This window comes from Cryphonectria parasitica (genome assembly GCF_011745365.1).
Source record: "Cryphonectria parasitica EP155 unplaced genomic scaffold M406scaffold_3, whole genome shotgun sequence".
NCBI lineage: Eukaryota > Fungi > Ascomycota > Sordariomycetes > Diaporthales > Cryphonectriaceae > Cryphonectria > Cryphonectria parasitica.
The window spans coordinates 3942044-3954780 of record NW_024468911.1 but is presented as its reverse complement, the minus strand read 5'-3'; the positions used below and the strand labels follow the sequence as shown (position 1 = coordinate 3954780).

The 12737-nt window shown below is 53.6% G+C and overlaps 4 protein-coding genes across 4 annotated transcripts; 1 reads left to right on the top strand and 3 right to left on the bottom strand.

The window, feature by feature from the left end:
- Positions 1-418: 418 nt before the first annotated feature.
- Positions 419-1676, bottom strand: M406DRAFT_69916 (uncharacterized protein; the record flags this gene model as incomplete). Its single annotated transcript, XM_040925299.1, has 2 exons — positions 419-1187; positions 1279-1676. The coding sequence occupies 2 exons, from the start codon at positions 1674-1676 to the stop codon at positions 419-421; spliced, it is 1167 nt and encodes a 388-aa protein (XP_040778763.1).
- A 1481-nt stretch (positions 1677-3157) lies between these two features.
- Positions 3158-3735, bottom strand: M406DRAFT_328856 (uncharacterized protein; the record flags this gene model as incomplete). Its single annotated transcript, XM_040920367.1, has 2 exons — positions 3158-3218; positions 3356-3735. 2 exons carry the CDS (start codon positions 3733-3735, stop codon positions 3158-3160), a joined length of 441 nt encoding a protein of 146 aa, XP_040778762.1.
- Positions 3736-5639: 1904 nt separating this feature from the next.
- M406DRAFT_328855 (uncharacterized protein) lies at positions 5640-6803 on the bottom strand (the record flags this gene model as incomplete). Its single annotated transcript, XM_040920366.1, has 4 exons — positions 5640-5654; positions 5859-6097; positions 6177-6210; positions 6753-6803. 4 exons carry the CDS (start codon positions 6801-6803, stop codon positions 5640-5642), a joined length of 339 nt encoding a protein of 112 aa, XP_040778761.1.
- A 3427-nt stretch (positions 6804-10230) lies between these two features.
- M406DRAFT_350746 (uncharacterized protein) lies at positions 10231-12240 on the top strand. Its single transcript, XM_040922573.1, has one exon. The coding sequence runs from the start codon at positions 10535-10537 to the stop codon at positions 12209-12211; it is 1677 nt and encodes a 558-aa protein (XP_040778760.1). The 5' UTR covers positions 10231-10534; the 3' UTR covers positions 12212-12240.
- The last annotated feature ends 497 nt before the right edge of the window (positions 12241-12737 follow it).

The window sequence follows — 12737 nt, the reverse complement described above, 5'->3', positions numbered from 1 at the left end:
TGAGGATCTGGCTTTAGCCCTGCGTCTCAGTCTAGAGGAGGAGGAACTACGGAAGCAGTCTCAGGGCACCGGACTTGGTATTGAGACCGATGGGTTTCCTCCGCTCGAAACTAGCGGCAAGGGAAAGGGAGTCGCCCGATACTAAGGATGAGGATTCTATCGGTGTCTTAAGAAGAGTTTCTTCTTGAGGTGGAAAAAAATGAAGAAGGAAGTGGTGAGGGAGGAGTGTGCTCATGCGGTATTGGCGTTTCCCTTCTTTTTGTCTTCTCTTTATTCTTTTTCTTTCATCATTGTGGTCTGAAACGATGATGGGTCCACGTTACATTCGAAAAGACTTCGGGGCCATCAACAAAACCAGCCACTTATTGCCGTACAACAATTTGATTTTTTTTTCTTTCTAACCACTGCATATATGCCATCAAAATTCTGACAGCCACTGAGAAATTGACGAGACCATGTACCCGTCTACAATGCCGAGGCTCGTATCCAAGCTGGCTTGGCAGTGCATCTCTCCCGGGCAGACAATCAACTGCAACGCCGGATCTGATTCCTTTTCGGGCTTTGATACCAACTTGCGTTCTTTGACGCCCACATCCACAGCCCCCATCACCTTGGCCACGCGGCATACATCGCTCCGGTACACCTCGTCGCCGCCAACGATCAAAAGCATCCTGTCCGCCTTGAGGTGATCCCAGAACCCCTCTGGGGCCAACACCGGGGCGGCCCACACATCCCTCGCCGGCTTCCAGGCGGCTGTGATCATACCGAGGCTGGTCCTGCTCATAAAGTCCTTCCCGGCGTTGTACTGAAAGCTGTCTGCGGTCCCGTCGTTCGCCGTGCGCGGCGAGATGGCAAATGCGCCTCGGAAGCTTGCCGCGGAGGATGACGGCGACGACGACGACGACGACGGCAGCACCAGCGGTGCGAGCCCGGGCTTGGGCTGCTGCAAGTGCGCCAGGACGGCCAGCACCAGGTTTCCGCCGGCTGATTCGCCGCCGATGATAATGTCCGAGGGGTGGCGGTACTGTAGGAGGAGGCGCAGCGCGGCCAGGGCCTGGGCTAGCTGGCCTGGGTACACACAGTCGGGCGCGAGGGCGTACTCGAGGAGGACGGGCGAGGCGCCCGCCGTGATGGCTAGCTTGATGGCAAAGGCAGGAGACTGCAGTGGCACGAGAAACCCTCCGCCGCTGTTGATGTTAGGGTTCAAACATTTGTACGTAAGCACGAGCTGCATCTGGCAGATATCTACTAGGAGAGGATGACAAAAATAAAACATACTGGAAATACAACAAGATGGGGCCGTCCTGCTCCAGCTCACAGTCGATGAAGTGCAGCGTCGCAGGGGAGAAGCCATCGCCATCGCCACCACTCTCCTTGACCAGGACTGACTGGTGGGCAAGGCCCTTCTTGGTACAATAAGCAATGACAGCCTGGCCCGTGGTCCTGGAGAACAAGGTCCGGAGCTGGCCTGGCTTCAAAGCGCCGGCGACCGTCCCGAAGCTCGCCATGGCGTTCCGCCTCAGGGACTTGCGGCCCAGCAGGGTCCCATCCCTCCACTGCAACCAGCTGCTGGTCAAGAAGAAAGTGAGCGTGGCGAAGGCGAGGAGGGGCAAGGCGCTGAGCAGAGAGAGTATCTCCCGTGCAGTTGCCTGCCTCGGGCGCGTGTGGCTGGACATGGCTGGGCTGGGTGGGCTGGCTGGCTGCCTTTGGATCGCTCTGTATATTATGTACAGAACCAGCCTGCGCGAGGTTGTGAACCAGAAACAAAGAAAAAGAAAAAGAAAAAAAGCCAAAGGGCGCGCAGACAACTCGAATGGATATATGCTCAACCCATATTTAACCAGATTCTCTCCTCAGGGTCTTGGGAAGATCTAGCGGGACGCATGTCACAGTATATGCATCGGTGTGGTTGCTCTCTTCTCTTCCTTCTGCATCACGACAAGCCAATCGCTGAGCACGACTGACCTCCGCACCCGGGAGGATCGCCCAGCCTGTCCGCACTCGAAAGCGATGCGAGGCCCGGATCTCAGTGCCCGCTTCGCAAGCATGTGGATAGGCGAGGCGTTCGAAGCCCGCACTCGTTAGTTCCAAATAGTGGCTGCAACCCTGTCCGCATGTGATTTAGACCTGAAGGGCCGCGCCCAGCCTAATATATCTGAAAAGCCTATCGCATCTCATCACGTAACCCGCAGTGAGTAAAGCTTTCGTCTCTTGTGGTTTTGTCCCAGACAGACAACCCATCGAAAATCAGACGAACCCGGTTTCAACTCATCATCCTCGCTCCCGTCCATCCACGAAACATCGGCTGCTTTATTGGGGGGGTAATGCGTCTGGACTGGCTTTGCATGCCTTGGACCGAATCGGAGAATATTCTCTCGGGGCTTTTGAGGTGATATTCACAACAGAGTAATTGGACACTTCGCGTTGCGGCACGGATTCAACGGACCGTAACCTGCCAGCCTCACATGCGAGTTGATCCTGGGAGGCAGATTGTGGTAATTTCCCCATTCTTTACCTCCTAACAACACGGCAGGCTGGCCAATCTGTGTTCCTGATAATTTAGATATCTTTTTCAGGTATCGTGGAAGAAAACAACGCTGGTCAGCGTTGGCCCTGTTGGAGCGTGAGCAGTGATTACTTACAAGCTATCAGACTACTAAGCACGGAGCATGCCATTTGTCCGGCTACCGCTAATGAGTGTGCGACAAGGAAAACTGGTAGACCTTGAACTCCCGATTACGGATCAGATGGAGATCTTTCTGTTGTACCTGTGACATGGTGTGATTGTTTTCAACGAATTAGGCCCTCCCGAGGTCGCAAGTATGGGTGGGATGCTGATTTTTCGTCGCCCTAAGGCACCTATACGCATCCTCCACACCCAACCTGCCAAAAGGCAAAGTCATCTTTTACGCAGCGCTAGGAGGCTTCCATTGCTTCCTGCTGTCGTGCTGATCCGATTCTTTTTCAGTTGTCCGTTTTGAATGCTCAGACGCCTTTGCGGCACTCGCACGTGAAGGAACTCTTCCTGGGACTCGCAGGCCCTCCAGGCTGCATTCTGGCATGCCCTCCGTCGGTGTGACTGACCACTCGATACACTGCATGTCGTTTCGAGATAGATTGTGTACTGTCCCGTCGTCTCGTATCCAGCTACGCGTTATTATGTCGCCCCTGCATGGCTCGACCCAGAAGTTGCCTTGTCTCCTGTAACGGCACGCTGACTGCATGACGCGGTCCAGTATCATGAAAACATCGCTTGTTGAGAGCCTGTCTCGGCAAGCCTGTCAGCTTCCGCCCAGCCAACATCAAATCTGGCTCGTGCAGGAAGAAACGTGAGGGAAGGGGGCCTGGTACGCACTGGAAATCGTCGTTCTCCTCTGTGTATACCGACAGAGACAAGGTCCCATACCGCATCACCAGGCACCAAGGATCTAAATGGTCGTCATCGCAGCTGGTCTCGGCCTCCGCCAGCTGATCGGGAGTGATAGTCCAGTATCCCGGCCTCTCAGCCCTGTCGAGGTACCACTTGAGGTTGGCTAGATCGAGGTAGGATATGCCCAACCAAGTATGGTAGGCAGTTTTGGAATAGAGATAGTCCTTTTCCCTGATAGTTGCCAATTCGCAGAGTCGGATGCTTCCCAGATTCTCTTTTTCCTCCCAACCGACAAGGTGAATGAGCTCCTTCTCCGCAATAAAGCACCGCTTCTCGAGGGTCCTCTCGGGGTGGGAATGGTTCATGGTGTCCCGGAGAGCTCGGGCCGAATCTCCTTCAAGGCAAACACAGGCAACAGAGACAATGCTATTTGTGGTTTCCTGCAATGCAGCAGATTGGAGACACGAAGGACAAGGTGTGACATATTTTGAGCCTGTGGTGGTGTTGACTGCGGTTCCTGGAGCTATCCATAGCACCTGCCCCAAGGTACAACAATAGTCTAGCTTCCAGGTGAATGTTCGACCTTTGGTCGCAAAGCCACTGCTGTGTCGATATGGACAACATCGTAGGTAAGGGGCAAGGTAGCATCAAAGCTCTTTCCTCATCATTATTTTGAACTTGTTAATGGTGACAACCAGAAGCTGCGCTCTTGCCACAAACGAACAATGTCTATGCTCTTCTGAAGGAGCGAGGCACTTGGTCCTTGCCTGACGCGTGTATCTCGAAGAACCGATGAAGCAGGAAATGCAGACCAAAGTCAATGTTTATCTCAGCTAAAGATTCGAAAATACTTGGTCTGCACATTCCACATATAAACGAAAAGTGATCTATAGTACTAGTGGATAATGAGAACAGTAGCAGTAAGCTTAAGATTTCATTACTATTTAGACAGAACGTTAGGCTTTTCCTTTACTCCTTCCATATTCAAAAACGCAAGAACTGTAATAAGTAGTAAAGCACAACCCGTAAACAACCTGCCGAGCTTGAACCTTGAGGTAGATAAAGGAACTCCGTACAACGGCTTATTGCTTTCTTTTCATTCACGCTAATTTATTTCCAGTACTACGGGCATCTCAGCCAATAAAGCTTTCACTAATCAATATTAATTCGGGATCAACTCTTCTATACCTCTCTGAATATAGATAGCAGTAGCACTTACACAGGTAAAACCCTACTTCCACTACACAGATTAACTCATAACATAGTACTTATGAGATCCCTTAAACGCGGGACAGTAGCAAAGTAACTGCTCTCAGGAGGAGGGGGGGATACATTCGACTGCTCAACGACCAGTCTATCCGAATTCTAAAAGTCAGCCCAGAACATAGCTTACACCAGCTCGTTTAGATAATTAGAGATGATAGTAAAAATACTTGCACCATTTTTCTGCTTATGCAACTACCACGGTCATGGGCAGCTTCGCAGCTGCTCAGGGTCTGGTAACACAAGACGCCAACCGGTAGGTCCAATACTTGGGCAGGTGAGCAATTGGCGCGCTTCCAGATTATCATCCGTTACACCATCCTCTACTTGAGACGGAACCGCTGGATCATCGGTCATAAGTGTGAGAATGGCAGTAAACGGCTTCATACTGCTTAGGTATAATTGGTGAAAGATAAAGTAATGTTACAAAAGTCAGAACAAGACTGCTGCTAGCAGAGAAATTGGCCTTGTTGCGAGCTCTTTGGCGAAGCGCACCGGACAACAACATTCACAAGATTTGGGAGGTAGGCTTGGTCGACGACGTCGAATTCTGGAAGCCGGATTTTATTGAACATGATGTGACCTCACATCTGGTCAGACAAACGTCAACTTAATTGATATTCATTGGGCAACTGAGGATGATGGTAGTGCCGAGCAGGAAAATAAACGTGGTGATGACAGACGCCTGCACTGCATTACTGCACTCAAAGAGTCTCACAGAGCCTCTTTATAATCTCCAGATTCCGATGCACTCGCTGAAGGAAACTCCTCCCGCGGACAGTCCAAAGCGGCTTCAGCCTCGAGCCTGTGAATGTCCGACCACCACACATGCTCAGGAACCATCAAGAGGTGCCATCTGATGACGATTGGTCTTGTAGGAGTTGTCTTTCCATCTTCGTGGATCCAAGAATGGTTGACAATCGTTCCGTTGCATGGCTCAAGCCACCTGAATTTGCTCTTACGGAGGTACTGTGAAGTCATAACACGGTCCAGAATCTCTGCGAGATCAGTCTTTGCCAGCCTGACAGCACATGGAGTACACCCGTTAGCTCAGCTCCCTAGTCACGCTTGTATATAATCATCAGTGTAAGCTGAATGGAGGGTATAGAAGAAAGAAAGGGGGGGCGGGGACCAGAGAAAAGGACGACGGAAATACTGACTGAAACCCGCGTGAACTCAAAGAGACAGCCAGGGTAACTGTTCTGAAGCGCAAGATCTTGCACACCTCGAGACCCATAGACTTAGCGATGGCAAGGTCTCCAGAGGTAATGCTCCAGACATAGCCAGGGTCAAGCTGCCAACGCAGGTTGAGCACGTCTTCGCCGCGCATCCTGAACTTTTCCACCGAGGCCGACTCCGAGGGGTCAAACGGCTCAAGTGAGCCGAATGACGAGAGGCGTGTCCCACCCAGGGGCATTTCTCGACAACCAACGCTTGTCATGATACCGAGATAGTTCAGACTGTCTGGATAATCATCAAGCCCATCATCTGAGCTGGAACCAGGCGACTGAGCTCGTTCCTGTCGGGGTATATCATCGCACACCATATTTGTGCTCTAGGTTCTTGAACTGCGTATGCTGATGTTTGTATTCAGACAGGAAAGCCTTTGACCTTCGCAGATGCAGAGAGTGCCTTTGTTGAGAGTTTATGTGACCGAAGACAGGAAGGAAATCATTCAAATACGGCCAGCCTGTGCACTTTTATAGGACGTCCTTGACAGTAAGGAAACGCATTGCGGGTGCCCTCACCGCCAGTCACGGGCGTGTCCTACAAGTCAGTAGAGTTTTATGAGAAGAGTGCGATGGACGATGCAGACAAACACTCAAGAGGGGATGTCACCATCAAGTGCCTGCTGTGACGAGCTCCTAGGTGGATAGAGTCCACGGCTTTCATCCGAAGACTCGCTCTCCAAGTAGGTAACAAAGACAGATCACAGAATGGGCTCGCAACAGCTCGCCCATCCTTCGCGACGAATAAAGTTAGATGAGCTATAATATGGAAGCCGTTCATTGTGAAAGAGCAGGTTCAAACACGAGGGCTAATGAGATGCCCGCACGTACTCTGTACAACTTTGGCCTAGCCATTCCGCCTGTGTTCAACGCCTTGGCTCGGCACTTACTGACAAGCTGTGCTGCTCGGCAGCCGTGTGATGAGGAAATTTGTCCGCCATCATAACATATGTGTGTATCTGGACACATGGCATTCGCTTCGCACGGCAATGTGGTCACTTGTCCCACTCCCGAATTACTAGCATACTAGGTCTGACGAGAGATCTTTCGAAGCCTAATGAGGCTTTGGAAACGTCGTGCTGCCCTCGGTCTGAACTGGGAGCAGCCTTTTTCTTATTTCTTTTCCGTTTTCTTACGGCTCACAGGGGACAGACTGACACGCCATGTGTCTGTGACACTGCTTTCTTCTTTGAAAAGGCCTCCAACGCTGACACCCAACGGCCACAGGCACGCCACCGTCATTCTCGAGAGCCTGCCGCTCGACTTCGAGGGACTACGCTGATGCGCGGTTACCAGTCTGCATTTCTTGAAGCCCAACCTAGAAAAAGAAGGGAAAGTACTGGACTGATTGCTTCTCGTAATACACGTATCCTTCCTACTCAAGGGACCTTTTCTTTCTACGTTCCCACCTCAGCGCGTAATATATTGAGGTTCTATAGCTGTCGGGCGCGAGTAGAAAGCGAAAACACCTCGACCGCTCAGGCTGCTTAGCCACTAGGAGGCGCGTGCACCTCTGTGAGAAGTTCTCAAGCCATTTGTCTCACAGGTTATATAGGCGGAGGTTCAGCAGCAGGCCGCTTAGCCGGAAGCGAAAGTCACCGTCCTGGCGGGCCCACGCCTGAAATGTCATGCATCGGAGCTGGGCGCTTGTTTGTGCCTCTAAGAAAACAAGTCACTGCCTCCGCTTGCGCCCTTCGTGTCACGGAAGACAAAGGTGCAAAGCCTTGCAGGTTTTTGAGCCCAAATCGCAGGACATCTGATACGCACAAGGCCCACAGATGGTGATTAATCCCGTCTTGCCGATTGCCTCGAGAAGACAGGGAGCTGGCCCCTCGGTACCGTCAAAGATACCCTCGGGCCCGTACCTACATATGTAAGTTGCTAGTCTCATACATGCGCACACCGTCGACGGCGCATGCAGCTTCCGAAACATGCGTCGACCCCCAACATTCCACGCGAGAGGGTCAATTCTCATCGTCTCTCGAATGTAAGATGACTCGGCACATGGTACTGCTGCCTTACTAGGCTATAGTGTTATGTGACATTACCGCAGCGCAGACATGTGGGAGGTACCACAGTAAGCACCAGGACAGCAGGGCCTGCAGGCACATGCTTTGGGGCTTGCTGACGACCAACCCTCTTTTTTCTCAGTCAGAGCCATCGTGGAGATTGTGTGTCTCTCTGGCGATCCCGGGGTGTCCGAACCTCAAACCATGGCTCAATCTGCATGATGTGTGTGTGTGTGTGTATGTGTGTGGGAAGCACACGACCACGTGGAAGAACCACAAAGGGTGGGTACGGCGTCTCAACCCACGCAACCACGGAACCGGTTCAGGAAGTTCCAAGGTTCTCTTCTAGAAGCATAAGAATCACTCAAACCCGGACCATAGGGGCAGCTAGAGAGGAGATTTTGCCCGTCAGCGTCGCATTGTGATTGGGAACATCTCCGACCCTCCCATTATGCAGCCAATAGAGAAGAAAGAAGCTGTCGACAGAGCTCGAGCGCGTCCTCTGCCCTGCGCATCAGCAATGAGCATCGACGTTCGATCCAATGAGCCCTCGCCGCAGGACACACTCATGTCTGAGGATTTGTGACTGCCGGGCTCGGCCGCCCTGAGAACAGGGCCCCCTATGGCCCCTTTTGGAGAGGAGCGGGGGAAGAGGACGATGGCCAGCGCAACGTTGGCAGCGCGCTCGTGGCCTTGGTAGGGATTCAGATCCTTCCCAGCGAAAGAGTGGTGCGGGATGGCTGCAAGTCTTCTTGATCCCTCTGGAGTTGTGTGTGTAGTCTGGCTAGGTGTGTTTGTGTGTGTGGAGGGAGGAGGGGGATGGGGGCCGCTGCGGGCGTTGCGGGCGTTGCGTAGGTTTTTGATTGCCCCTGACTGGTCTGCACACCACTTTCCTGTCGGCCTCTGGCGTAAATTAGGGACGTTCATGCAGTCTCAACCACGTCGGTGATTTTTGTCGAGATAGAGATGATGCTTGGCAAGCGACGTTGGTCTACCAAAAACAACCAGAACAATGTGCGCCCTGACCTGACCAGACCTTATTACCAGGTTGTTGGGAGATGATTAGACGAGCAGCAATCAAGGAGGGTCCTCTAGTTTTCTTTCTTGTTGTTCTTCTCCTCTCTCCTCCACTCCCACTCACTCGGATGGAGGGGTAAAAATGATATTAGTAACAAAGCCTGCAGGTGATGATCGATCTTGGTGTGACAGCAGCGGTAGATGTGATTCGGCATCGTGGGTTTGGAAATTACATGGAGATTGCAACATGTTGAATTGGGATAGTCAGGGTTCCTTTGGACAATGTTGTGCAGCAGACAACAAGAGAACAAGAGTCAGCGCCACATCAAAGTGGGGAGGACACAATGACCAGGTGCGCAGCAGCGAGACAGACAATGTACCTTGTCTGTACTATGGTGTGTGTATGTGTGTGCCCCGGGGCTCGGTCCACCAAAGCTTACCTCTTAATTACACCTTAATCTTCCTTCGCACCCACGCTTCATCTCTCTCCCTTCCTGTCGTGTCTCCCTGTCTCTGACGTGTGATGGAATCATGTGAACTGGCATCGAATGTGTGTGTTGCAATGACGTGCGCATACGAGGCAGATCATCGATTTATGACCTGTTGCGAAGGGATCGATCGATAGGCGAAAGAAGCAGTAGCCTGGGCCAGGCTGTGGGCGTTGCTCCAGGGTATATCATCAACACACTATCGACAACCCTGGTCAATGGAGATTGGATTACCTTGTACCACTACCACCATCATGACTATGACCACACCTCCACCTCCCTCGTGACAGCCTCGTTTTACGTCTTGGCAGTGCGCAGTTCCGATGAGCGCGGGGGTGGGTGGGTGTGGTGTCTGCCATAGTACACTCAATGGCCGACAGGCACGGAGCTTCTCATGACCAACCATTGAAAGACCTGCAGCCAGTGCGGGCGTCAGGGCTCGGGACCGCCAGAAACCGCCCTTGCAGCATTGTGATGTGTGTGTGTTGCAGTGTTTCCAAGGTTGCACTGAGACCCAGCCGATTAGGCTTGGGTGTCATCGCTCGTTCAGGCTAGCAAATGAGGAAATCCTGCCTGCAGTGGCAGCTGGGCGAGGTCGTCCCTTCCCCCGGTTGTGTGTCTTATCCCCCCCTGTCACAATTTCATAAATCCTACCTGCCCTTTCTTTCCCCGTTCTCCTTCCCATGCTTTCGTGTCGTCAGTTCTTCTTGTGCAGTTGGTCTTCTTTTTCCTTTCCTCTTCTTCTCTTGACTCTTCCCTCACCCCAGCTGCCAATAAGAGATCGGTGGGGGAGCCGGGAGAGAGAAAACAGAGAGTCAGTGCGTGTGAGGACGAAAGACAGAAAGAGAAAGAGAGGAAACAAGACGCAGACCGCCAGATAACCATTCGGATCGTAGCATTTGCTGCGCGGATCACTCAGCGCCCAACCCCTCTCTTTTCCCACTCCAGCTGAGCCTCGCCTGAGGCGGATGTGCATCTGCAGTACACGACAAGGCCCACCGAGCGAGCGAAGACACCACTCCGGACCTCTTCTGGTTGGGGCATGGCAATTTCGTCTAGGTGTTTCGAGGGACAACGTTTTTTCCAGTCCGGTGGATACAGGCCCGGCGGGGGACTGTCGATTCTAATATCATAGTCTGGCCCTCCGGGAGCACTTTCATGGCGCCCTGGGCCATACAGCCCGTGTCCGCGAAACGATCTGGAAGCAATTCAAGTTCAACACTATTCCCGTTCAGCCTCGGTGCCAGTGTTGGCATCGGTGTCGGAATCGCCCTGATCGTCAGCCTCGTCGTCGTCACGAGCCTGTCCTACTGGTTCTACCGCTACCGCCCGCGGGCAAGGATCAACTCGAGGTTGCGCAACGAGACGTGGCATGCCATGAAGCCCTGTGTGCTTGCTCCTCCTGCTGCTGGCAGGGAGGCGAATGCGCCGCGGAACCGCTTTGGCCGCGTGCTCGCCGTCCTCTCTCCGAAGCGCCGCAAGTCGAGGGCAGATCTGAATGCCACGCCTGACAGCTTTCTCTCTGAGGCCGGCCTCCAGCCGCTGCAGCTACCCGAGAATGAGCTCAAGGAGCTGCCCAGCCATCGCCGTGGGTCGGCCGCCGAGCTCGAGGGCGGCCTGTTCGGCGACGGCAAGGTCCTCTTTGGGGCAGAAGAGGATGACCCTTTCGAAGAGGCCAACCGGGAGGTGGATGCTCACGGGCCTGTGCCGCCTTACACGTGCTCTGCGGGGAGGTCAGAGCGCGATATCAGCTTCACCACTTTCGCCAGCAAGTCGGAGCGCGATGTCAGCTCCATACCGCACTACCGGCCTGAGGGCACCTCGACACCCCCTCCGCCTGGCACCCTCGACATCAACAAGCTCGTGCTCGAGATGCCTCCCGTCACCACCGCGCCCCAGGCAGCCTGGCACCGCAAGCGCACGGGGCCACCTCCACCCCTGACCATCGCGCCGCCGGTACACTCACGCAGCCCTTCTGATGCTACCTCGGCCTACTCAACGTTCGCCGCTCCTTCTTCGCCGTATGAATATTACTCGTTCAATATACCGGTACCAGCCATACCGTCACCACACCGGACACCCACGCTCAAGGACTCTTTTGCCTCGGATCCCTCCTTGGGCGCGTCACACTCATCACACTCTTCCACCTCGGACTGCTCGAGCCACCTGGTGTATGACCAGGCGTCTTCTACCACCCCGACGTCCGTGCCAAACATGAGCAGGTCCAACTCGGGCGCGCAGACGGCCTCAATATCCCTGCCACCGCCCACCCCAACCTACTCACCGACCGGCTCCCTGCACTCCCCGACGACCCAAAACCAGAAGGTGCCCATCGACTCCACCAACATCGTGTGCCTGGGCCCGTTGCCCAGCGACAGTCTGATGCCGACCCCCGGTCAGTTCCAGGCTGGGTGGCAGCAGCAGGGCCCCTACCGATCGGTGCCGCGGGTTCTGGCTGCGGACCCCAACATGCGCCGCCCCGCAACGGCCTCGTCTGCCGGCGCACTGAGCCCCCTCACGTACCAGGACCCCCTCCTGCACGACAGCAACCCCTTCCGCCCCCACCAGAACCCTGCCAACCCGACCTTCACCCGCGAGCATTCCATCCACGCCCAGCAGGAACTGCTGCTGCTGCTGGAACGTGAGGAGGTCCCGCGGCAGCGGCGCCCCTCCGCCGACAGCTTGGGCAGTAACTTTACCGTTGAGGAGGAGGCGCGCATCCAGGCCCAGATCGTCAAGAACCTGTCCATGATAGGAAAGGAGCGGGTCATTGGCGGCAACGACATTGTGCACATCCCGCAGTTCTCGGACAAGAGATATAGCTGGGAGAACTAAAATGAGAAGATAAAGATTTGGTGCAATCAATCCTTGTCATCGGCCCAAGCCCACCAAATCAGATACTCTTCTCATTGCACAAAGGCCACCGACACCAAACAACCGAGAGCCCGTCGAGAACCAACAGTTGTGCCGCTTCTCCTGGCGGTTCTTACCACAAAGAACCAATTTTACTTGGCCGTCTTTTTATCCATCTTCAACTACAACATTATAATCTCGCCCTCTGAACGCTGGCCTCGTCCCTTGCATTCTCGAACAACCAAACATTGCCTTCTTTTACTTCTACTATAATCCTATTTTCACCCCCATCTAACGTCCTCATACTCATTTCTTCTCTTTATCGCCTCCTATTTCATACCATCAGGCTACTACTCATTGATTCCGTTGTTTCTCCAGAAAGAAGAAGAAAAAAATTTGTTTACCTCAACATCTCCAACGGCGTTCGTAGGGGTCAGACAGGCGCACCACATTTCATTTCCCCTTACGTCGGGGAAAAAGGGGGTGTCGGGTTTGTTCACAGCATAGT

What these genes read in the sequence shown, in the direction of transcription:
- M406DRAFT_350746 (XM_040922573.1), top strand. Translation starts at nt 10,535, where the DNA reads ATGGCGCCCTGGGCCATACAGCCCGTGTCCGCGAAACGATCTGGAAGC.